Source organism: Phocoena sinus, chromosome 10 (genome assembly GCF_008692025.1).
Source record: "Phocoena sinus isolate mPhoSin1 chromosome 10, mPhoSin1.pri, whole genome shotgun sequence".
NCBI lineage: Eukaryota > Metazoa > Chordata > Mammalia > Artiodactyla > Phocoenidae > Phocoena > Phocoena sinus.
The window spans coordinates 57166736-57190447 of NC_045772.1; the positions used below are offsets into that span (position 1 = coordinate 57166736).

Sequence of the window (23712 nt, forward strand, 5' to 3'; positions counted from 1 at the left end):
GCAACAGAACTTAATGAACTCAAAACACTATACAAATGCAGTTATTGGTAAGAAAGATACACATATGAAATCTCTAAGTTTTCCCCTTAAGTGAGGGTTTACCTAAAAATGGCAGCACGTGACTTATATGACATACAGAGTTCTACTTAGAGCCCTCGATCGTTTCATTGTTCCTTGAGCTGTAACGCGAAGACCCTTCTTTGTAGGTGGACTCTGCCATCATCCCAGCCCTTCTCCCTCGACGCGTCATTTTTCCCCTGCCTAATGTCTAAAAAGTCCAAGCTACCTGGTCTAATATGACAGTTAAGACGGCTTGCACATCAGTTTGGTTCCTGTCTTCTAGCAAGGTTGTTGTCTAATGCTGAATCTCCCCCTTGGAAACTGTTGTATTGATGACCTTCTAAAAGCTTTGACTTGGCCTCTTTTTGTTTTATTTTGTTTATCTTTTCTCATTTGTGGTCTAGTGCCCACCAGCAGAGCTTTCCACAATAGTGCGGATGTTCTGTATGTGTACTGGCCCATTTGACAGATACCAGGCACCTGTTCAGGATCTGACATGTGGCTACTGTGACTAAGGAACTGAACTTTAACATGTTTAATTTAAATGTAAAGAGCCACATGTGACTACAATGTTGGACATCGTGGTCTGGTGTTTAAGATGGTTAATGTCAAACTTTTAAAAAATCTAATTGCTCCCAGAGATTATTTAGACTGGTGTGCTCTTATTTTTATAATATTCAAAGCCTTGGAGCATATCCACTGGGTTTGAAGACAATGGCAATGCATTGAAACTTGCTATTTCCAAAGAAAAAGAGATTTCTCTAGGATGGCTTTTAAAAAGCCCAATCTGATGAGTATCTTAAGTTCATTGGCACCTGTAGTGTGTGTGCTTTCCAAGGGAAGAATGAGAAATGAATTAGGACTCAAGAAGAAAGAATAGGGAACTAACACACCAGTGCCTGGAATATGCCAACTTGGTGCTAGTCATTTCATATCCCATTTCATGAAATGATAAGGAAGAAAGACTGTTAACAAAATAAGAGAAAGAAAGATCAGTTTAAGTGCATCGCATTTAGATAACCACAGCTGTTAAATGCACCCAGATTTATATCGGAAAGCTTTTCATAATTCTAGAATTATGATTTACTATCTAATGCAACATTAAAGTGACTAAAGAGTTGCTGTTTAACTTTTTAACGTGCTGTGTAGAACAGTTTTCCAAATTTCTGAAGAACGAGTTAGAAATAGAACCTATTTTTCACCTTTCAGATTGTTGTACCATTAACCCTGTTATCTGTGCTATTCTTTAAATCCAGAGCTGGAAACAAGATTGTGGAAATATTACCTGAACATCTGAGACGGTTTCAATCCCTCGAAACTTTGGACCTGAGTGGCAATAATATTTCAGAGCTTAAAACTGCACTTCCACCCCTACAACTCAAATATCTGTAAGTCAAGTTGTTTTTAACAGTTTTCACCCGTGATGAAAACATTGTGCTATATTAAAAAAGGAAACAACTTTAAGATAGGAACCAGAATGCTGACCATTTCTTACTGCTGATGGATCAAAAATGTCACTTTCTTACTGACTGGTAATTTTCTGTAAGCCCGAATAACCACAGTCTTCATTTTATTCTTACACTATTGGATTACAAAAATTGAGACATCCTTTGACTGTTATAGAAAAACCAAGTGATTCTGTAAAAAAATAATCAAAATTAAACCCCTGGTGTATTTCATTAATAAATGAATTTCACAAAAATTGGGTAATGTTTGTTATCTTCAAATATTTTAGTCACTTTTTCCCCCAGAGAGATGTGTGAATCATAGTCGATATTGGCCTGCAAGGGCGTAAAGAGTTAATTATTTTAAGTGTCCATTGTTACAAGTGATGGGTAGGTTCTCTGGAGAGTCTTTCATATACAGAGAATACATGCACTTTAACTTCCCAAAGGACCAGAAAGAGAAGCTCATCTTCAGACTTTCAACAGGTATATCAACAGCAACCGAGTGACATCCATGGAACCTGGGTATTTTGACAGTCTGGCCAACACACTCCTGGTGCTGAAGCTGAACAGGAACCGAATCTCAGCTCTCCCACCCAAGATGTTTAGACTGCCTCAACTGCAACACCTGTAAGTAAAATGTCCTCTTAGGTTCTGTTTCCTCACCTCCTCTAAACCCTTGGCACCTACCCCCTAAAATCCACAATGTGGCAGAAGGAGTTTAGAAGCAAGGATGTAGCCACCTTTCCTCTGAGAGCTGGAGTTGTAGAACCACTGAATCAGAAAGAGCCTTAAAAGTCACCCGGGGGCTTCCCTGGTGGCGCAGTGGTTGAGAGTCCGCCTGCTGATGCAGGGGACGCGGGTTCGTGCCCCGGTCCGGGGAGATCCCACGTGCCGCAGAGCGGCTGGGCCCGTGAGCCATGGCCACTGGACCTGCGCGTCCGGAGCCTGCGCTCCACAACGGGAGAGGCCACAACAGTGAGAGGCCCGCGTACCGAAAAAAAAAAAAAAAAAAAAGTCACCCGGTACAGGCTTCTGCCTGACAAGGCAAGTTGGATTGTTCCTGAAAGAGTGAGCAGCGTAATCATTGAACAACCTCCATACAAAGCCATCATGATGGCACTGAAGACATCATGGTGACTCTCCACAGCTGTGGATCGTGAGAACAGTACCAATGACCGCAGGGCCCCTCATAGCTTAAGGAGCTGTAAAGCGCTGTCTCATTAATAACGGTGGAATAATCTGTGAACAGGCTCCTACAGTACAGTGGTTTTCAGCCTTGGCTGCACATTGCAGATACTTGGGGAGCTTTTAAAAATCCCAGTGCCCAGGCCACACCCTAGACCAATTACATTAGAACCTCTGGGGTAAGATCCAGGCTTCAGTAATTTTTTAAAACTCCCCAGGTGATTCCAGGGTGCAACCAAGGTTGCGAATGACTGCCTTAAAGAGGAAGCATTAAACACAGTACAAATTGTGACAGAGAGGAATCAACTTTTGTAAGCAGTTGGACAGGATAAACTTGACGGCCCTGCTTCTGAGTAGACCTCGTGTTTTAATGTAATATTCAGTACTCTCATTCTGGATACTTTAAAGACCAATTTTAATGTGTTTACTTCCATACTGAATGGACAACAGCTTAGAAATTGAAGTGCAATCTGGTGTCAGAATTTGATGATCCCAAAAATACATCACATGTTTCAGAAGGAAATTTACTCACTGCTAGTAAATAAAAATTCTTCTCAATAAAAATGCTTAGAAATTTAAAGCATTCTACGTAATTTAACACAGGCTGGTTTAACTATATTGCAGTAATGTCACATTTTATTACTGCTTCCAGAGTTTGTCATATAAGCTAACTGTCTAACTGTAACATCCAATGTAGTGAACTGAACCGAAACAAGATCAAAAACATCGATGGACTCACGTTCCAAGGGCTTGGTGCTCTGAAGTCTCTGAAAATGCAAAGAAATGGAGTGACAAAACTCATGGATGGAGCTTTCTGGGGGCTGAGCAACATGGAAATCTTGTAAGTGCGGGTGATCAATTCCTACTCAGGTGGTATGATCATGGAATGCTCAGTGAGCATTCAGCAGCTTTTATTTGAAATCCTATGTTAAAATCTCATCATTTATAAGCTTATAATTTAATATTAAGTTTTGTTTCAGGTAATGTGACTGAGAATTTAATAAGCATGGTATTTTCTGCTGATGTCTTTGTGTAACAAAAGCTACACATCTCATAACAATAGGAATATGTAATAGGTTGTAATATGTCCCCTTTGAAGAGTCTAGATAATGAACTTGGGATCCTGCTTTTGACTCTTATTATAAATGTAGGCAGCTGGACCATAACAACCTAACAGAGATTACCAAAGGCTGGCTTTACGGCCTACTGATGCTGCAGGAACTTCATCTCAGCCAAAATGCCATCAACAGGATCAGCCCTGATGCCTGGGAGTTCTGCCAGAAACTCAGTGAGCTGTGAGTTGCCTTTTATTCTCCTCAGGTTTGAGAGCAGGAATCATGCCAGAGCATGAGCTTCTTACCACTGATCTGTGAAATTTTCATAACAAAGTTTCCAAGGTGACAGCTTTTTGCACGGGCAACCTAGTCATAGTTTTGTGATAAGTAGAAGCCAGCTCTACCATTTCAATTCTGTGGCACATGGGCTAAAGCCATGGTGGTGATTCTCAAATAAAGAGAATTTTTTTTTAATTACTGGGATTAGAAATAATGTTTACCTGAGTATTATTAAGAAGGCAGAGTTTTAAAATAAGGGTAACTGTGGCAATATATATTACCTGTTTCTGTTCTTTTTTTTAAACAAATCATTGCATTGAACTGGAAAATAAAAGCTATCGTTTGTTTTTTTGTTCCTTTTTCCTTTACAGGGACTTAACTTTCAATCACTTGTCAAGGTTGGATGATTCAAGCTTCCTGGGCCTAAGCTTGCTAAACACACTGCACATCGGGAATAACAAAGTCAGCTACATCGCTGATTGTGCCTTCCGGGGGCTTTCCAGTTTAAAGACTTTGTAAGTTACACATTTTGCTGTTCCTCCATGAACCTAATTGGTTCCTAAATGTGCCCACTTTTCTCCAAGCAGATTTCCTTTGTTATGAAGGAAATGTGTACAGCCTCAGAAGTAGTGTCTTAATCTTTCCCAGATCAGTTTGATTAAGATCGGTCCATTTCATCCATGTGTGCTTCTTAAAGGGATTAAAAAGGACAGTGATCAGATTGGTTTGGTGATTACAGTCAGCCTTCTCAGGATCTCCAGGAAGTTGGTAACTGCTCAAGAGGAAAACAATTTCAAATCCACTAATTTTTCTTCGTAAAAATGCAGATTAAAAATTACCCAGAGCAAACAAGATATACAAAGTGCAGCAAAGGAAGGCGCGCCTGTTTATTAGACCAGTTATATCCAGACTTGATCTCTGTCCCAAGAGGAAGAAGAGAGAGTTGGATTAAATGGCCTTTGAAAAATCTTTCAAATGTGAATTTTAACGTTGTGCAACGGGCTTTTGATTTTTGCACTGTCAGAAAGTTTTGCTGTGTTCACTGTTTGAAGCATGAAGCATTACATGACTGAAAGAAATGCCGTGTGCTTTGGCGAGCTGCTCCTTGTGTGGTTGGAGCAGAGGTTTTAAAGTTTAATGTATTTTTCAGACTATTCAAGTCTTGCAGAATTTAGTCATCTTGATAGAGGAGTTAATAGGGCCGGAATCAACTCTCCTCATCTCGGACAAAAGTATAAAATGCTGCTGAGGGAGGAGGGCAGGAGGTAAGATCTACGTTAGGGAGAGAAACAGTTTTCTATTGTTTTGAAAGGGGCAGAGAGAGATGATATGGGCAGTTACGAGGAATTATTCCAAATCACATGCCACCTGGTTGGGGATCTTTGCTTTCTAAGCATATGTCTAACAAGAATGCCTGTATCTTTTACTAAGTACCTGGTACCACTTTCCGTAACTCTCCCTTTTTTGAACCAGGGATCTGAAGAATAATGAAATTTCTTGGACCATTGAGGACATGAATGGTGCCTTCTCTGGGCTTGACAAACTGAGGCGGCTGTGAGTATGATTTGCTTCATAATTGGCGTTGCTTTCTGACCTAAACATTTTGGGGTTTTTTTGGCTACACCGCGCAGCTTTCGGGATCTTAGTTCCCCAACCAGGGACTGAACCCCGGGGCCACGCCGAGTCCTGACCACTGGACCGCTAGGGAACTCCCTAAACACTTTGTCTTAATTGAGCTCAGTTCCACACACAAGTTGACATCTTTAAAAAGTTTTAAAACAGGTGCTCAATCTGGTTGCTACCCTTTGTCAGCTCCACAAATGACTACTGTTACACGAGATGTGTATTGATTAGATTTTCTTCCTTGGGTATAGTGGTTTTACTCAACACTTGGGTTAGTGCAGCTGACTTTAGTATCCAGATAAGAATTTTAAGTTGTTTTGAGCGCTTAGACCCTTGGGATTACTACTGTGTAAAGGTTAGTGCACTAAGTTCAGCATTTTGAAACGTGCAGTGTTGCCCTTCCCTCACAGGAATGTTTAAATGAAGCGATCCAGTGACCAATGATAACACTGCAGTGGGTTCCAAGCAATTCAGGATAAAAACGTGTTTCTATTTAGCCACAAAGTGGCCTTGAAGATGGCTAAGTTCTGTGTTTTAAGCAAGCAGTCTTCAAATTGGCTTCCATTTAGTCCTAAACTTCTGTGGGTGATGAAGATACCCATGGGGTGGGTGGGTAAGGAGAAAGTCTCCAGTATTACCTGCTCTATTTATTAGTGTTCTGAGACATTTTACTTGGAATAAAGTTTCTACCTCTTTGAAAAATCACTGCTTTGATTTAACCATCAGAGTAACTTCTCGAATACCTATTTTTGCTGGGTTCTCTGTCGAATGCTTTGCAACCATGCTGAACCATATTACTGAAATAGAGGGCACGGATACATTTTTTTAAGGATATCTTGTTTAATTGAAGAAAATAGAATATTCACAAATGATTTAAAAAGCAATTCTTTTCAGGAGAGTTGCACTCCACAATGGCTTTTACTAACTGTTCCATTATAATTTTTTTTTTTTTTTAAGGATACTCCAGGGAAACCGGATTCGATCCATTACCAAAAAAGCCTTCACTGGTTTGGATGCATTAGAACATCTGTGAGTAGCAGGAATTTAGTTACCCTAAAGGCAGTCTGAAATGGTTATCTACTTATATGTCATGAAAGGTAACACAAACTAGTACATAATTTTGTTGGTATCCTCTCAGTACAATAAAATATACACATCTATCCTTTGTCCTTTGTCTACCTACCTACCTACTTATCTGTCTGTATATCTGTTTGAAAGTATAAGTGTACAGGTGCATATTTCTTTTGCCTTTAAGGGCATTGCTATACATCACTTTGGGGTTTTCTCTTAGTTATTTCTCTCAAGCAGTGGTATATTTAATTTTTTAAAAAAACTACCATTTATCACACACCTACTGCACATCAGGCATTATGCTAGGTACTTATTTATATTTTCTCATTTAATCCTCACGAGAAAACTATTTAATAGCTACTATTATCTTAATTTTTAAGTTAAGATGCAGTGGCTCTGAGGGTTCATTGATTCCATCGAACAGTTAAGAAGGCAACGCACATCTTAACGCTCAAAAAAGACAATCCCTCCAGTCCTGGAGAGTGACAGGAGAGTTTTAACACTACTTTGAGAATTTTGTTTATTGTTACTGTTGTTTAATTATAAAGCATACAACCTGTTTTTCCTCCTTTATTCTTTTTCTCACTCTCTTTTGCAACTAACCTGTAAGTTAGCAGCTGACAGAAGCAGGGCTCAAACCAGGGCAGCCCCTGCTCTCATAGCAGCTCTTGCCTTCACATCTTCTGCCCCCAGTAACTCCTGGCACACATTTCTGAAATGACACTTAGGCACTCGAATATTTTCAGGCACTAGGAGCACAGCCTTGATAGGAGTCAAAGCCTGCAGGAGCACAGAGCCAACCAGCTTCTGATAACCGTGGGTGCACGTATATGTGTTCAGTGGGAGTCTGAAGCAGCACAAAGTGTGTCCACCCTGACTATTAAGGAATGCTTATAGCCAAAAGTTGTATTATCTGTTAACCTGGACAAAAGAAGTTATCATGTAAGATACACGTTTGCTTGGTACCGTCACTGGTGCTGTGTGTTTAGCTGTTAATCTGTGCACCACCATCTTGCCGTCTTCGCAATGACTCATTGGTTGCAGGGAGCTCTGGATCGCCAGCCACGCCGACAGTGTAGCAGGGCAGGTTGTAGGGGATAACTCTGCAAAGCGTCATCTGGAAAGGCGGACCAGTATTGCTGGGCTTACTGAAACAAATTATTTTCAAAGGGAAACTAGCCAAAAGGGTTTGTCATCTGACCCATTTCATTTCTGGGAAAGTGGAGTTAGTGGATCCGTGGAGCGTTAGCCTCTGCTTCAGTTTCCTAAACCTTCATGACTCTCTCAGCCTCTTTCTCTGCCCACGTTTGGGACCTCGATTCTGTCTTCTGTTGCCACTTGTCTCATTCAAAATCCCTTTTCTCCACCCTTTTAAAGGAAAACAGAGTAGTAATCACTGTGGAGAGGACTTTAATCCAGAGCTCTCATAAGCACCAGTTAAAAATAAAGCCAGCCCAGAATATTCTCTCATTTTATAAATGTCCTGCCTGAAGTGTTTGTTGGTTGGTTTGTTTTAGTGAGAACCTCTTGTCTGAACACCTACCTGTCTCCCCATGAGTGAGTTGTGTGTGACAGAATAGGCTAGTGACTGAGAGCATAGGTTTGGAAATTGAAAATAATTGAGTTCAAATCTTATCTGCCCCTTTCACGCCAAGCCAAGGTAGTTATACCCTCTGCTTTTGGGTTGATGTGAGGATTAAATGTAATAATATGTAAATGTAAATCACTTAACATGGTTGTGTATCATAGAAGGTATTCTATACGTGATGATTTTTTAAAAGCATAATTACGAGGAATTTTATTTGTGCATTTAAAAGTTACTAATGGTTACTAATTTGAATAATAAGGAGTGTAATAAAATAACATGGCAGAACAGCTTAGGCCCTTAAGAGTCAAAAATCCTGTATGTGGTGATATGAAATCTCTCTCACCGTAACAGAGCCTGCCTCTGATGCAGATATCCTTGTTCTTGAGCCCAGGCTCCCTGATGAGTTCTAGTCACCCCCACGTGTGCATCTCAGCACAGAGAGTATTTTTGTGGCGAATGGCGTGGGCAGCGCGGGCCCACCCTTTGCCTGAAGGCACATGGTGACCATAATTCCCTCGAATGTATTTGATTTGGTTGCTTTTTCAGAGACCTGAGTGACAACGCAATCATGTCATTACAAGGCAATGCATTCTCACAAATGAAGAAACTTCAGCAACTGTAAGCTTCTCTTTTCCTTCCAAGAGTTTCACATAAAGCATGGAGGGGGAAACTGACGTGGGGTGGATTATCCTGGATTATGTATCTATAGAAAGGGTCTGGCACACTCATCACATCCCTTAACTTTTGTTACCAGAAAGCAAGAGGAGTTGGTTTTTTGTTCCCTCTGTTGAAAAGAGGAGTTCCTTTTTCTTTCTGTTACAAATTGGCGGTTGAAGTTTGTGGGACCCAATACAGTACAGTGCCTCATCATAGTAACCAGTTTTCAGTAGTAAGGTATTTTTGGTGTATCAGCACTTCTGTCTCTGCTGGTCCGTAAGAACACCACCACCAACAAAAAAACAGTGTGAGTTCCATGTCCTGCATTTTAAGATGGACTATAGAATATTTAGTCCATGGGATGTGTGTATTTGGTTTCCCCATTCATTGCTTTGTTAATATTTACGTGAGTTTAGTTTATACTTGTAGGAATCTGCATTTCGTACAAAACAAATTGAATGTAATTACTCTCCTCAGGCACTTAAATACATCAAGCCTTTTGTGCGATTGCCAACTAAAATGGCTCCCACAGTGGGTGGCGGAAAACAACTTTCAGAGCTTTGTAAATGCCAGTTGTGCCCATCCTCAGTTGCTGAAGGGAAGAAGTATTTTTGCTGTTAGCCCAGATGGCTTTGTGTGTGGTGAGTGGAACTATGGCCTTTGACTTTTTTATTCATTCTTCTTTTTTTTTTTCTCCCATTTGTCCAAATAATGGACTTCAATAAATGTATGTTCCCTTAATAAAGCTCTTATTTCTGCTGAGGGAGATGAGAATGGATCTGTAGCTTGCTGAGGATCACAGTTTTACTGATGGAAAGAACATTTTTTTCTATAATTTTTAAAATTGGCATCAGAGTGGTTTGGCAGAAGGAGAATGATGTTGGATCTTGGGAGAACTGAAGGATAGTCACAGCCCTGCTACTTAACTGTGATTCCCTGAATCTCAGTCTTCACATCTATGAAATGGGAGCGCTGCTCTCTGCTCTCCCCAGTTCCGGGGGTTGTTGAGAGGCTCTTGTGAGCTCAGTGAAGAGACTGACTTAAATCCTGTGCATATGCTGTTTATGGTGAGTAGAAAGAGAAAATTATTAGCTAGTGATTTATAGTCTGCTAAAAATTTTACTATTAGTGGGTAAAACATTACAAGTAACAGAAAGTTTGAGTTTATTGTAAATAAATGTAAGGTCCATTGTCTTAGCATCTAAGCATCTCAGCGTTAGAAATTTGCTTACCCAACTTCAGACAGCAGATCTGGATCAAAACCCCAAGTTTTCATCTCTCTGGTGCCGTCTTCCGTCTGCTGCACTACACTGCTGTTTACTATTTGCTGCCATGGAGACCTTTGTAAAACTAAATGTGCGTACAGAACACGAAATCAAAATTTGTTTGAATTTTAGTATGTGTGTTAAGATACTGCAGAACCTAATTCTACATTGGCCTTTAAAATTTTATCTAAAACTGCTTTGCCTAGGATTGTTTAGCTAAGTACAAGAAAACCATATTTTTTTTTAGGTTGCAGCATTAAATGGTGCCAACAGTTTCTGGAAATAAAACATCTGATGTAGCTTTTGGATCTAAGTAAGCATTTGGCATTCAGCTGTAAGGGTCTGAGCTATTCCTTTTCCATGGTCTTGATTTCTCTGTTCCGTAGTCTTCGAGATATGAACTCTATTACTTTGAGACACACACACACACACACACACACATACACACTTTCCCATATCTACATAGTACCCATAGATTTTTTACCAGATGAGAATTTTAGAATAATCACACAGAAGAAGGAACTATCTTGATTACAGCATGCAGGCGTGGCATTGGAAATTACCTGCATTGCAGTTGTCAGAGGGTCCCCCATACCCCATTCATAAACACACACACACACACACACACACACACACACACACACACACACACGTAATTTTTTTCAGAGCACCCAAGTAATACATTTTGGTTGCTTTAAGATGCTTCCTTCTGGGTTTAGACCATCTCTGAGAAACTGAAGTTCAAAAAGGTAACTTTTCCAAAAAGTAACAGAGAACTAAAAATAACTGTTTGGAATGAAAGAGTTGCTTAGCTGTAATTATAATGTAGCTCTGACAGTGTGGCACAGCGACCTGATGGACTGTCCACTCTAAACTCCAGGCTGGAGCCGGGGGCTCACAGGGAGCTTGAGAAATGCTTTTCCTTTCACTACAGGATTGTTTTTTCCTGCTCAACCTAAAAATGACTGGTCTTTTTAATGAGTTCTATTTTTGGTAAGTGGGGTGTTAATTTGCTGCCTTTAGTGGTATTGATTATCATTATTGATGTTTGATTTCTTAATTTTTCTGCTTATTTATGAAGAACATGGGGGGAAAATGCAGTTCCTAATAGCATTTCAAGATGATCCATGAACCTGGAAGTGTCTTAACCGATTTCTTCTTGTATTTATGTTAAAAAAAAAAAAAAAAAAAGCCAAGAGGTCTGCAATAAACTGTATTCCAATATATCAGTCTCCTCCCAGTTAATGATGGATAAATAGGGCTCAATCTCTAGTTGAAATGAATGAATTACTTTATAAACTCTCTCCCAGTCTGTTATTTTCAACACTGGGACTGCTGGTCCATCTGTGAAACATACACAGAGGGTAAAAACCTAAGCCACTGTTTGTTTTGAGTTTCTTGGTGTTCAGATCTGAGTAGCATTTGGACTCAAGCTTAAAACTGTTTTGTTTCCTCCTCTCCATTTTGAACAGATGATTTTCCTAAACCCCAGATCACAGTTCAGCCAGAAACACAGTCGGCAATAAAAGGTTCCAATTTGAGTTTTATCTGCTCAGCTGCCAGCAGCAGTGATTCCCCAATGACTTTTGCTTGGAAAAAAGACAATGAACTACTGCATGATGCTGAAATGGAAAATTATGCACACCTCCGGGCCCAAGGTGGGGAGGTGATGGAGTACACCACCATTCTTCGGCTCCGCAGTGTGGAATTTACCAGTGAAGGGAGATATCAGTGTGTCATCTCCAATCACTTTGGTTCATCCTACTCTGTCAAAGCCAAGCTCACAGTAAATAGTATGTGATCTGACTTTTCCTTTTGCGTTTAAAGATATGTTTTAGAAACATATTTCTCATTTCCTCTCTTTTTCTTACTGCTAACCCTATCCTCTGCTCTTACAGTTCTCCACCTAACCCTTCTCACTCCACAAGATTAATAGTCTTGGTTAAGCAAGCAGTTTTTGTGTTGAAGACCCCATACTTAGCATGGTGGGTAACCAAGATGAACCAGACACTTTTTGCTCTGTGAGAGTTCACAATGTACTGGTCTGATGTGGGAGGCCATGAAGTATAGAGTTAAAGGATATCACCTTTTTTTTAAAAAATGAAGTATAGTTGACTTACAATACTGTGTTAGTTTCAGTTGTACAGCAAAATGATTCAGTTATATGTATTTTTTTCAGATAATTTTCCATTATAGGTTATTATAAGATATTGAATATAGTTCCCTGTGTTATACAGTGAATTCTTGTTGCTTATGTATTTTATGTAAAGTAGTTTGTATCTGTTAATCCCATACTCCTAGTTTATCTCTCCCCCTCTCCCTTTCCCCTTTGGTAACCGTAAGTTTGTTTTCTGTGTCTGAGTCTGTTTGTTTTTTATATATATATTAGTTTATTTTTTAGATTCCAGATATAAGTGATAATATTTGTCTTTCTCTGTCTGACTTCACTTAGTATGAAATTCTCTAGGTCCACCCATGTTGCTGCAAATGGTAATATTTCATTCTTTTCTATGGCAGAGTAAATATTCCATTGTATATATGTACCACATCTTCTTAAACCAGTTATCTGTTGATGGGCACTTAGGTTGCTTCCATGTCCTGGCTATTGTAAATTGTGCTGCTGTGAACATGGGGGTGCATATATCTTTTTGAATTAGAGTTTTCATCTTTTCCAGATATATGCCCAGGAGTGGAATTGCTGGGTCATATGGTAGCTCTATTTTTAGTTTTTTAGGAAATCTCCATACTGTTTTCCATAGTGCCTGCACCAATTTACATTCCCACCAATAGAGAGCACACCACCCTTAGCTCAGAGATCTGGGTTTGAACCCTGCCACTCCTGCTTACAGCTGTGGAACTCTCAGCAAGTTACCTAACCTCTCTGTGCCTCCTTTTCCACATCTTTCAGTTAGGAGTAATAGGACCTACCTTATAGAGGTATGATAATTGTTAAATAAAATAATTTGTGTAAAGAACTTAGCAGAATGCCTGGAATAGAGTAAGTGCTCAGTAAATGCAGTAAGCGTTAGCTGCTGTTCATAAAAGTGTCTCATCCTGTGCTTTGTGTGGCAGGTAGGCAGTTGTACAGTTTAGCATTTAATTGTTTGTATCTTTCATGGTAGAAAATATGATTCATTAATGCATTCATTCAATAAATGGTTGCTGAGGCCTCACAGATCGAACAAAAAATTGTGGGACAAAACACACGTCTAAAGTCATAGAATGTTAGAGCGAGGAGGGACTTAAAAAAAAAAAAAAGATGGTGTGGTCAGGGTAACAGAGATAAACTCATTTGCCTAAAGTCTCACAGGTAATTATTGAGGAAACTAAAAAGCGACTGGAAAATAGCAGAAAGACCATCAGTCTGAAGCTCAGGTGACCTGTTTCATCCTGACTCCATCATTTCTGTACCTGTGTAACCTTGAGGGAGTACCTTAATCACTCCATCTCATCTTGCAGTTGGAAATAACCCCTGCCTTACTATGTCAGGGACATTCATAAGTATCAAAAAAAAAAAAAAAAAGGGAATGAAAATGAACCTCTCAAACTCCAGGATGCTAATTGCCCATGTTGTGTCTCTGATTTCAGTGCTTCCTTCGTTCACCAAGACCCCCATGGACCTCACCATCCGCGCCGGGGCCATGGCACGCTTGGAGTGCGCTGCCCTGGGACACCCGGCCCCACAGATAGCCTGGCAGAAGGACGGGGGCACAGACTTCCCGGCCGCGAGGGAGAGACGCATGCATGTAATGCCCGAGGATGACGTGTTCTTTATCGTGGACGTGAAGATAGAGGACATCGGGGTGTATAGCTGCACCGCTCAAAACAGTGCAGGGAGCATTTCTGCAAATGCAACTCTGACTGTCCTCGGTAAGTGGATATTTTCAGATTTTGTGATATACGTTCGTCTTAAATATACCAGCTCACCCAAAGGCCCTAAGAAGCTGTGAGAAGTTGTGTCCGAAGTGGAGAGGGTGAGAGATGATCCATAGGACACTGCCCTTTCCTGGAGGGGACAATGGCTTCTCAGAAGCTTTGAAGTCGCGAGTGTATTACATCTTCAGGCCTGCGGCCAGTGAAATGAATCTGCTCCCTCCCATGTGAGGAGGGGGAAAAGTAAATGCTTTGATGCTTTTCCTTTTGCAGGAGTCACCTTTCTCTGCTCTTTCCGTCATGCAATCTCTACCAGAAGTCTTAACAATATAAAGAATATAAGAAAATAAGTGTATAAATAGATTGAAAGGGCCCTGACTTTTTTCTCAGCCTCCCATAACCACTGTGGAAATCTGAGTTCATCTTTTATCATTTACTTAAACAGATGCTTTTTAAAAATGTGAGCATGTCAATCATTTGTGTATCATTGAAAGAGTAAATCAGAGTAACCTATGAACACCAAATAGTAAAAGTAAATTATTTTCAGAATTTTAATATAGGCTGGGACATCTAGCACTAGGAAGTTTCCCTTTAAAAATGTAAACATTCTGAATTTTTTCATCCATCAACACACAGTTGTGCTTGAAATTATTATTATACATTTTCTAATTCTAAAAAATGTCTAAAATGTTTTGCTTTGCCCTACTTCCACCATCCCGCAGCCTTGCCAAGAGTGAGACAGACTGAGAGAAAGGAAATAGTAAATATTATCCTTAACTGTTGTTGTAAGTAAATGACAGCCAAATGATAAAATGAAATCCCAGATGCTGTATACATGTGTAGGGTCTTAAAGAAGCATGGGAGTGAGGTTGTGGGAGAATACAGTTTTCAGCTCCCACTTGAATAAATTTAAGCGCGAGGTCTTATGCTGTGCGAACCCTAATTTCATGTCGGAGATGAAAAACGTAACTTGTCATTTCAGAGACGCCATCATTTTTGCGGCCCCTGTTAGATCGAACTGTAACCAAGGGGGAGACGGCCGTCCTGCAGTGCATCGCGGGAGGGAGCCCTCCTCCCAGATTGAACTGGACCAAGGATGACGGCCCTTTGGTGGTCACTGAAAGGCACTTTTTTGCAGCAGGCAAGCAGCTGCTAATCATTGTGGACTCTGACGTCAGGGACGCCGGGAAGTACACGTGTGAAATGTCTAATACCCTGGGCACCGAGAGAGGCCACGTGCGCCTCAGCGTGATCCCCACCCCCACCTGCGACTCCCCTCAGATGACCGCCTCATCACTGGATGATGATGGATGGGCCACCGTGGGTATCGTGATCATCGCGGTGGTTTGCTGTGTGGTGGGCACGTCGCTCGTGTGGGTGGTCATCATATACCACACACGGCGGAGGAACGAAGATTGCAGCATCACCAACACAGGTGTGTCAGCAGAAGCCTGGCACAGGGTGCAGGAGTCGTGTGTGTGCTTATGGTCCCGCCGTGATTTCTTTCTGAGTGTGTGTCTCACAGTCTCAGGCCGTGTCACAGGGGTGACTCATTTGTTTCAAAGCTGCAGAACTACGGTTAGCTAAAAATAACACCCTGGCCCAGAATAAAGCTGATGGTTAAAGATGAGTGCTTTCTGTCAAAACCTCATCAGAATATCCTGTTGGCTATGAGAGACGATCCAAATCACAGCGTAAACCAGTCTGACCCCGTCACAAGCTGGTGATGGAGGACCAGGAAGAGCCCTTCAGTCGTGAGGCTCTCACCCTGCCGTCGTTTTTCGTTTTGTCGTGTGTGCATGTATGTGTACAGGCATCTAGGGAAGATTCTAGTTATTGGTGGGAGAGGGGCTTTGACTTATATGTGCAAAACTCCTACATCAGTGAATAAAATTAAGTTGGGAATATGGCAGAAATCAAGTTTAATTCAAAACCTTAGATACGCTCCCATGAAAATTACCTTTACCTTTGTCAGCATTGTTGTTTTTGAAATTTGGGAGGAATATCCCACAGGCCATAAAGTAGAAAGTCAGCTCAGGCGCCCCAGAGCAGCAGAGCCCTGGTTTGCCTTACATCAAGGTTTTGCAAGAGTCGACTGATTTGATTTGAACCGAAAACCAAACAGAACGTACCGTGCATCAGGGAAGCCCGTGTGGCATTTACGATCATTCTCGGTTAATGGAATGCTGTTGTTTGATCCCAGATGAGACCAACTTGCCGGCTGACACCCCGAGTTATTTGTCATCTCAGGGAACATTAGCTGACAGACAGGATGGGTACGTCTCCTCAGAAAGTGGAAGCCACCACCAGTTCGTCACTTCTTCAGGAGGCGGATTTTTCTTACCACAACACAGCAGTAATGGTACGTGCTTCAAATGAACGTGGGCTGTAGTTGTTTTGAAATAACCCAATGGAAATTCAAATATAATATTAATTTTCACAAGAAATTGATACCCCCATATATAGAGGGCCCTGGCCCAAAATCACTAGCAAAGCTGAAATTAAATAGTTATGCCCTTCTCTTAAATACTAGACAAATCTTTGTTTCTAGCAATAGCAGAAGACAAGTAGGTTAAATAAAATTTAATTCCACCAGGCGATGTAATACTTCCTTTGCGTTGTAAATGTTCTTTGGCCCTGGGTGTTCTTCTTACTTAAATGACATTAACTGGTTTCATGTGTGGTCTTAAAAAGTCAAAGGATTTAAAATCCTTTGTTAGAGACATCTAATACTGACTCTCACTTTAAGAACTGTATTGCTTGAAGAATAATAAGGAGTCAGCGTAATACAAGGGCATCAGCTTGGTTCAAGACCCACTCCTGACATTCCCTGCATAACCTTGGGCAGCTATAATCCTTCCCTATTAAGTTGTTGTAAACATTAAATACAATGATAACGGAAAATGACACATATTAAGGGCTCAGTAACTAGCAGCTAGTGACGTTATTCTCAAACATCTTACCATCTTTTCTCACAAGCGTTGATTGAATATCTGCTCTGCGATGGACTCCGTAGTTGGGAGGGAAGAATATTTGTTTCCAGTTTCATAGTTTAGTCAGTGGTGAGACAAAAAACTCCACAAATAATTGCAAAGTGCTTGGCAAGGCAGTGATAGAGGGTATAGAGATAGAAGATTTGAGCAAAAAAACTGTAGTCCCGGGCTTCCCTGGTGGCGCAGTGGTTGAGAGTCCACCTGCCGATGCAGGGGACACGGGTTCGTGCCCCGGTCCGGGAAGATCCCACATGCCGCGGAGCGGCTGGGCCCGTGAGCCATGGCCGCTGAGCCTGCGTGTCCGGAGCCTGTGCTCCGCAACGCAAGAGGCCACAACAGTGAGAGGCTCGCGTACCGCAAAAAAAAAAAAAAAAAAAAGCTGTAGTCCCTGTTAGACTCATTTGGCTGCAAAGAGCAGAGGCCCAAGCTCATTCAGCTGGAGCAGGGTTTACTAAAAAGATGCTTACAAAAGTCTAAAGGGACAGAACTGGAGCATAGTAGTGCCATGTCGCCTGGATGCTGGGGCTGGAGATTGGTCCCCCCTCTGAGCAGCCCTAGAGGCCACTGGCGTTACTGAGTCACATTCTGCACACTTGCTTCTCGCTGAGACCACCACCCACCCTCTGACTGCCCAATTCTTGCTGCCCGGGTACATGGTCCATCGTGGCATCTCTCACCCTCATGATGTCTCTTGTCCTTCAGCTGCTGTGTCCGCTACTAACCAGCATATCATTTCTGGGTCATTTAGCTCAGATACTCATGGATACGTTTGTGTTTGTTTGGCCGGGCTCATCTTTGAGCTGGCCATTAAGAGGTCATTGGTTAAATGCCAGTGCCTTATCCTGGTCATCAGTGACTTTCTGGAGGAAGCAGGCAGTGCTGGCGGGATCATGTGGTTCAGACCATGGCTGCTTCAGCTGCAGGGTCCATACACAGATCAGTGTCTCTTGGAAACGAGGTGGGGCCAGCAACGAGGTTAGCTCCAGTTCAATGGTTAATCAAGTCCTCCTTTAGTAAGATATCACACATTTACGCAGTTACTAATCCGTAGGCATCAATAAATTTTGAAAAAACTCTACCATAAATTTCTACAGTGTTTCCTTTGTATAATGGTCTATCTAAACCTTTCATCTATAAATATGGAAACTGTCAGAAGTGGAGAGAGACTGTTGAATGGTACTTGAACAAAATTGATTCAGTGACTAAGATTGGTTTTTAAAGGGACATGCCACATTGACAACAGCAGTGAAGCCGACGTGGAAGCTGCCACAGACCCGTTCCTTTGTCCCTTTTTGGGACCCTCAGGCCCTGTGTATTTGAAAGGGAGTGTGTATGGCTCAGATCCTTTTGAAGCCTATCATACAGGTATGTGGTTTTCTTATCTGAGTTCCGTTTCCTGTAGAGACCTCCAGAAGCATTAACTCTGTCTCCGGATATTGTCCCCAAATTTAAAAGGTTGTGGTCCTGACCCAAGAACAGCTTTAATGGAACACTTTGAGCCCAGTTACATAAAGAAGAAGGAGGGCTACCCGTGTCCTCATCCTTCAGAAGAATCCTGCGAGCAGAGTGTCAGTGATACAGGATGGCCTTCCCACGTGAGGAAGTTACTCAGCTCTTCTTACTCTCAACACGAAGGACCTGGAATGAACAACTTATGTCTGAACAAGTCTTCGGCAGATTTTAGTCCAAGTCCAGAGCCAGCATCGGTTACTTTGAGTAAATCTTTCATGGGTAAGTTTATTAAATTATTAGACACCTTGACTCAGGACCCACATTCCAAGTTGCATTGCAGGAGAGCTATGAGAGCTTTCAATGCCAGACTGGTGAAAAATAGTTTTTGGTGTTGTCTTTTTGTTTGTTTTTCTTTTTAATGATGCTGTCGTGACATTGTATTAGTTAGTATCTTTGTTTCTAAAAGCAAAGACAGATGTGGGGATTTTACTTGATTATGTATTTAATCCAGCGCTAGGCCTTAGGAACTTTCTGGGCAACTCTGTGTGTGGCATCATCTAGAAGACAAGAGTTTTGGAAGTGACTTAGGAGTGCAGTTTGTCAGTCATGTGGAAAAAGTGGTTTTGGGCTACAGCAGCCTTTGGGGTGGAGTTGTGTGCACAGCATGGCTGTGGTTTGGGATGTCTGGTGGCTTATAACTGAACTCACAGTCAAAGGGCAGACGGCGTCCTACCTGGCAACAGCTGATCAGCCAAGCTGGACTACCTCCCGCGAAGGAGGCTGTCAGAGCCCTAAAGCCCTCGGTAGTGCTGGTGGACACTGGCAGGCGCTGAGGTTCATTTGTGGATTTTTTAGTCTAGTGCAGGGGGACGATGAGATGGAAGAACTGAGATCATCTTTTCACTGCATGGAAAGATGGAAAAATTAACCACAACTTTTTTTTTTTTAAATAGAATTTTAAAATATTTTACCCAGCTTTTAAGAAATTTCATGTTTTGTCATGGTATAATTATTCATATTCCTTTTTGAAAAAATGAAAATAATATCTTTTACATGACTGAGGCAATAATTTGAGTCAATGGAATAATAATTTGCTATTAAGGAAGAAAGGGCAAGACATACGGGTTGTTTTGAGAGAAATGTGCTATACTCAGGAACAGTTGACTTGTACGTTACTATCCAAATGCGCTTTGTGGAGAATTGGGGGCTCTCAATTAATACAGCTAGGACTCAGGAGAACTTCTGTTGGGGAACTTCATTGCTCAGTGTTGAATGTTACTATAAGTCCTGAGACGTGGTGAAGAAGGGCTGCTTGTATTCAGTGGATGTGTGTATAAGAGGGGCACACATGCCCTCAGCTCCATTCTGTAAGGTCTTTCTCCATAGCACAGATACACAACCATACACCTGAGTCCCATAATGTGGACTTGTAGAACGTCCGTGGGGTATTCACATTCATGGGGAAGATGCTCCTTCATTTGAAATGCATTTTGTTGATTGTTCCAAAAGGCCCCATGTGCTCAAGGGGATTCTTTCTTTCAGGAACGTTTGGAAAGCCTCTGAGAAGACCTCACCTGCATGCCTTTTCAAGCTCTGGACAGTCATCAGATTGTCAGCCAAGAACCTTTCACTTGAAAGCTCGTTCTTCCCCAAACTTGGACTGTGAGTCAGAGGAAGATGGGAAAGAAAGGACAGATTTTCAGCAAGAAAATCACGCATGTACCTATAAACAGACCTTAGAAAACCACAGGACTTCAAATTTTCAGTCTTCTGACTTGGACACATAGACTGAATGGGACCAAGGAAGAGTTCTAACATACTACCTCAAGTGGACTTTTATTTAAAAGAGAGAGAATCCTATGTTTTTAAGTGGAGCTATGAATTTTAAAAGGATAAAATGTCTTATTTATACCGATGGACCAAAATTACAAAAAGTTATAAAAATTTTATACTGGGAGTAACTTTCATATAAGAATACCTTTTAAAACTATTTTACTATTTTATAACTTTGCTTTATGCAGAAAATATCTTATGTAAATTAATGGTATAAATCCATGACTATTTTATGTATTTTTATAATGCCAGATTCCTTTTTATTGAAAATGAGTACTAAAGCATTTTAAACAATAACTGTCTTGTACGTTTTTTGAATAGAGGTCGCTTCATTTTATTTTGCACATTACATTTAATAAATGTGTCATTTTGATCCCAAGCCCCATCTATACGATAACAATCTTTATTATTTTCAACACATTGTAGGCTTAATGATTTCATATTATCACGTCTCACGTTGGTGAAAATTGCATTCAGCACGTTAAAATATGAGCACATGATGGTTCTTCGTACCTCCCAGGGTGGTTGTAATATAGACTCAAACCAGGGAGCTACAGAGATCTGAGGTACATTAATTTATTTCTTACTCTACAAACGAAAAGATGTGTTGTAGTCCAGTGTACTGTAGTACAGCCACCATTGCTGTAATCACTGCTCACGCCACGTTTCCTTAATTATAATAATGCTTTATGTCATCTAATGCTTTGTGCTTTTCCAAATAGTTTCACATCCACCATCACTTTGATTATAACAAGAGTGGTTTATTTCGCATTTCTATAGTTAAAATGTCTAGAGCAGATGTGGTGTTCATCCTCTGTTCCAGGTTATAATGGGATGCTGGTGGAATTCCTTGCTGTGCTTGGCTTTCTCCTGAATGAGCAGTTCTTACAGAAAAGGTACGCTTAAGCTATTCTGCAACATTCTTGAAGAATTAAAATATTTTCCTAATTTGGTTACCACAACTCTACGTTGTTAAAAACTGAGTATCAAATCTGTTACTTAAACATATACAGTTATTTAAAATACTTGTTTTAAGCAGTACTTAGGTGAAAATATCATTACATGACTGGCCTATATACACATACAAAAAAGAATATAGTCATTTCCAAAATTAAGTGACATAGTTTGAAGTAATTGAATGAAACAAACATTAAGTTTAATAATTCAGACGGTGAACATTTTTTTTCCCTTATTAGCACTGAAGAAGTTAATATAGTACATTAAACTTTAAAATCTACTAACCTGTTGAAGGTGTGAATTTATGTCATTGTCAGTTCTTTGAACTAAATTAAAACCATGTATTAGAAAAGCAGATTCTTCTCAGAGGGTTTGTTGAGGGTAAAGTTTTCCTATTTAGTGAGTTTAGAGCTTTGTTGTTTGTGAGCCAGAAGCCTGGAACCCAGATTGCAGTAAGATTTTCCTCCTTTAATTTAGACACCAGAGTCCAAGACAGGAAGTTGATCCTTCCTGGGACCACCAGTGACTAAGAGCAGAGAAGTGATTTTGTATGGTTTGGCTTTATCATATTGCTAGATCTTCCAAATCGTGTTAATTTGTCTTCATTATTGCCAGATGTGATCCAGGCATCGATAAGGGTTCTACGCAAGGATTATGAACTTCTTTTAAAGGATTTAATTTTTCCGGACTTAAGCGCAAAGGTTTAAATCATTAACACCTGAAATTCAAAAGTTAGATTCACTCTACATTAACATGATTTTTCTTTTACTTTTCTTGTGTGCTGAAACTTATGGATGACATATAATCTTAGCTGTCTGGAGAAACAGTGGGAGTTTTGCAGGAAAAGAATTTGCAGGAAAAGAATATAATTTTGAGACTCCATATTGAATTAACAAAGTGAATCTAGTAGGTTAAGATATCCTAAAATAACATAGACTTAATTAAAAATGTAGATAAATGTCAAATCACTTGACTTATTTATGAGAAAGAATGCTTACAATTTTCAGTTTGATCTTTCTGTGCTTTGTGGTACAAGACTTCTTTTACAGTGTATCTTAATAGATGTTCACATAACTTCTGTATATTTTCTCTCAATTCCACTATTGACACTAAATGATGGGATAGTTATTGTGTATAATCTTATCTGTTTTTTTAAGATATTGGGGAATAAATATTCGTTAATTGTGGTAGGCAGCGTTTTATAAAAATTAAGTTTCTGTGAAACATCACCATTTATTTTCAGTTAGAAAATAACCAAGAAAGAAAGAAAACCAAAAAAAGAAAGAAACCAAAAGTTATTTCTCAGAATAAAGCCAATGGTAGTTACCATTTTAAAAACTTGATAGAAAAAAGAAGGGATGATTTGGTATTTCTACACACTTGAGGAGTTTTAGTCCTCTTGATTTAATGTGATAGGGAGTACTTTACAACCAATATTACAATAGATGTGCTACCCTGGTATTTTTCAAAGAGAATGAGAACTAAATGTCATTGCAAAATGCCTGCTCTGTCTCTCCTGCTCTTGGAATCTGCAGTGATTGGAATTGTGTAATGGGATAATTTAGAACTCACTATTTTTTAAGACAGCATTCTTTTAACACATTGAATAACACAATGTCCTGCCAAAGAAGCTATTAAAGTCTTCAGAGAGGGGTACGGTTTCTTCATGAATTGAATAGCTTCAGTATTCCAGAAATATCCCATTACCGGAACTTATCATTTCTGTGGGGCATTTCTTAAACTAACGTATAGAGAGTACTGAACAGTCTCGAGAGGTTGCAGATTTGACCTAAAATGGCTCAGAGGTACTTTAGTACGTATTTTCTTTTAAAAGAGAAGAGGATTTGCCCACAATATTTATACTGAATTATCCCAATATTTGGGGCCATTTGGTTTTTGGTTTTTGTTTTGTTTTGAGAAATGTGATACTGGTAGGGTGTCTTTTAATAAAGATGTTCGATTTTACCTGAGGCATACAATCAAACTAAAACATACATAACAGTCTATTATAGATTGAAAGGTATACAGTTTATCGAATACATTCTTACCATTGCAAAAATTTCAAGTTCTTTTCCCATTTGTATTCTATTTAGTATCAAGGATCTGAATTCTATATCCTGAATTCCATATCCTCCCATACAATGATTGATACCTATGAACACAGAAATTATATCTACTATTCACCTGTAGCTTTTTATTAGAATTATTTTTTTAATTAAAGAATTTTTAAGAATACATTTTAAAGCGTAAGGCAAAGCAATTCACGACTGTTACAATTTCATTCTTGGATTTCTTCCACAACTATTTTTTTCTCCTGTCTTTATTGGGTTTTGTGGTTGATTTGGCCTTTAAAGAACAAGTTTAACTTTTTTC

At 40.1% G+C, this 23712-nt stretch overlaps 1 protein-coding gene across 2 annotated transcripts in view; it reads left to right on the top strand.

The window, feature by feature from the left end:
* The window catches only part of LRIG3 (leucine rich repeats and immunoglobulin like domains 3), a 47320-nt gene extending 26565 nt beyond the window's left edge, over window positions 1-20755 (top strand). Inside the window, exons 4-19 of one of the 2 annotated variants that reach the window (XM_032646851.1) lie at window positions 1317-1448; window positions 1992-2135; window positions 3391-3534; window positions 3845-3988; window positions 4399-4542; window positions 5501-5581; window positions 6608-6679; window positions 8856-8927; window positions 9444-9607; window positions 11704-12024; window positions 13820-14101; window positions 15087-15539; window positions 16308-16466; window positions 18319-18462; window positions 18553-18828; window positions 20092-20755. In XM_032646851.1, coding sequence (XP_032502742.1) covers window positions 1317-1448; window positions 1992-2135; window positions 3391-3534; window positions 3845-3988; window positions 4399-4542; window positions 5501-5581; window positions 6608-6679; window positions 8856-8927; window positions 9444-9607; window positions 11704-12024; window positions 13820-14101; window positions 15087-15539; window positions 16308-16466; window positions 18319-18462; window positions 18553-18828; window positions 20092-20336 — 2977 coding nt within the window. In that variant the 3' untranslated portion in view covers window positions 20337-20755. The remainder of the gene's footprint in view (window positions 1-1316; window positions 1449-1991; window positions 2136-3390; window positions 3535-3844; window positions 3989-4398; window positions 4543-5500; window positions 5582-6607; window positions 6680-8855; window positions 8928-9443; window positions 9608-11703; window positions 12025-13819; window positions 14102-15086; window positions 15540-16307; window positions 16467-18318; window positions 18463-18552; window positions 18829-20091) is intronic. The other variant, XM_032646852.1, reaches the window with a different exon arrangement.
* The last annotated feature ends 2957 nt before the right edge of the window (window positions 20756-23712 follow it).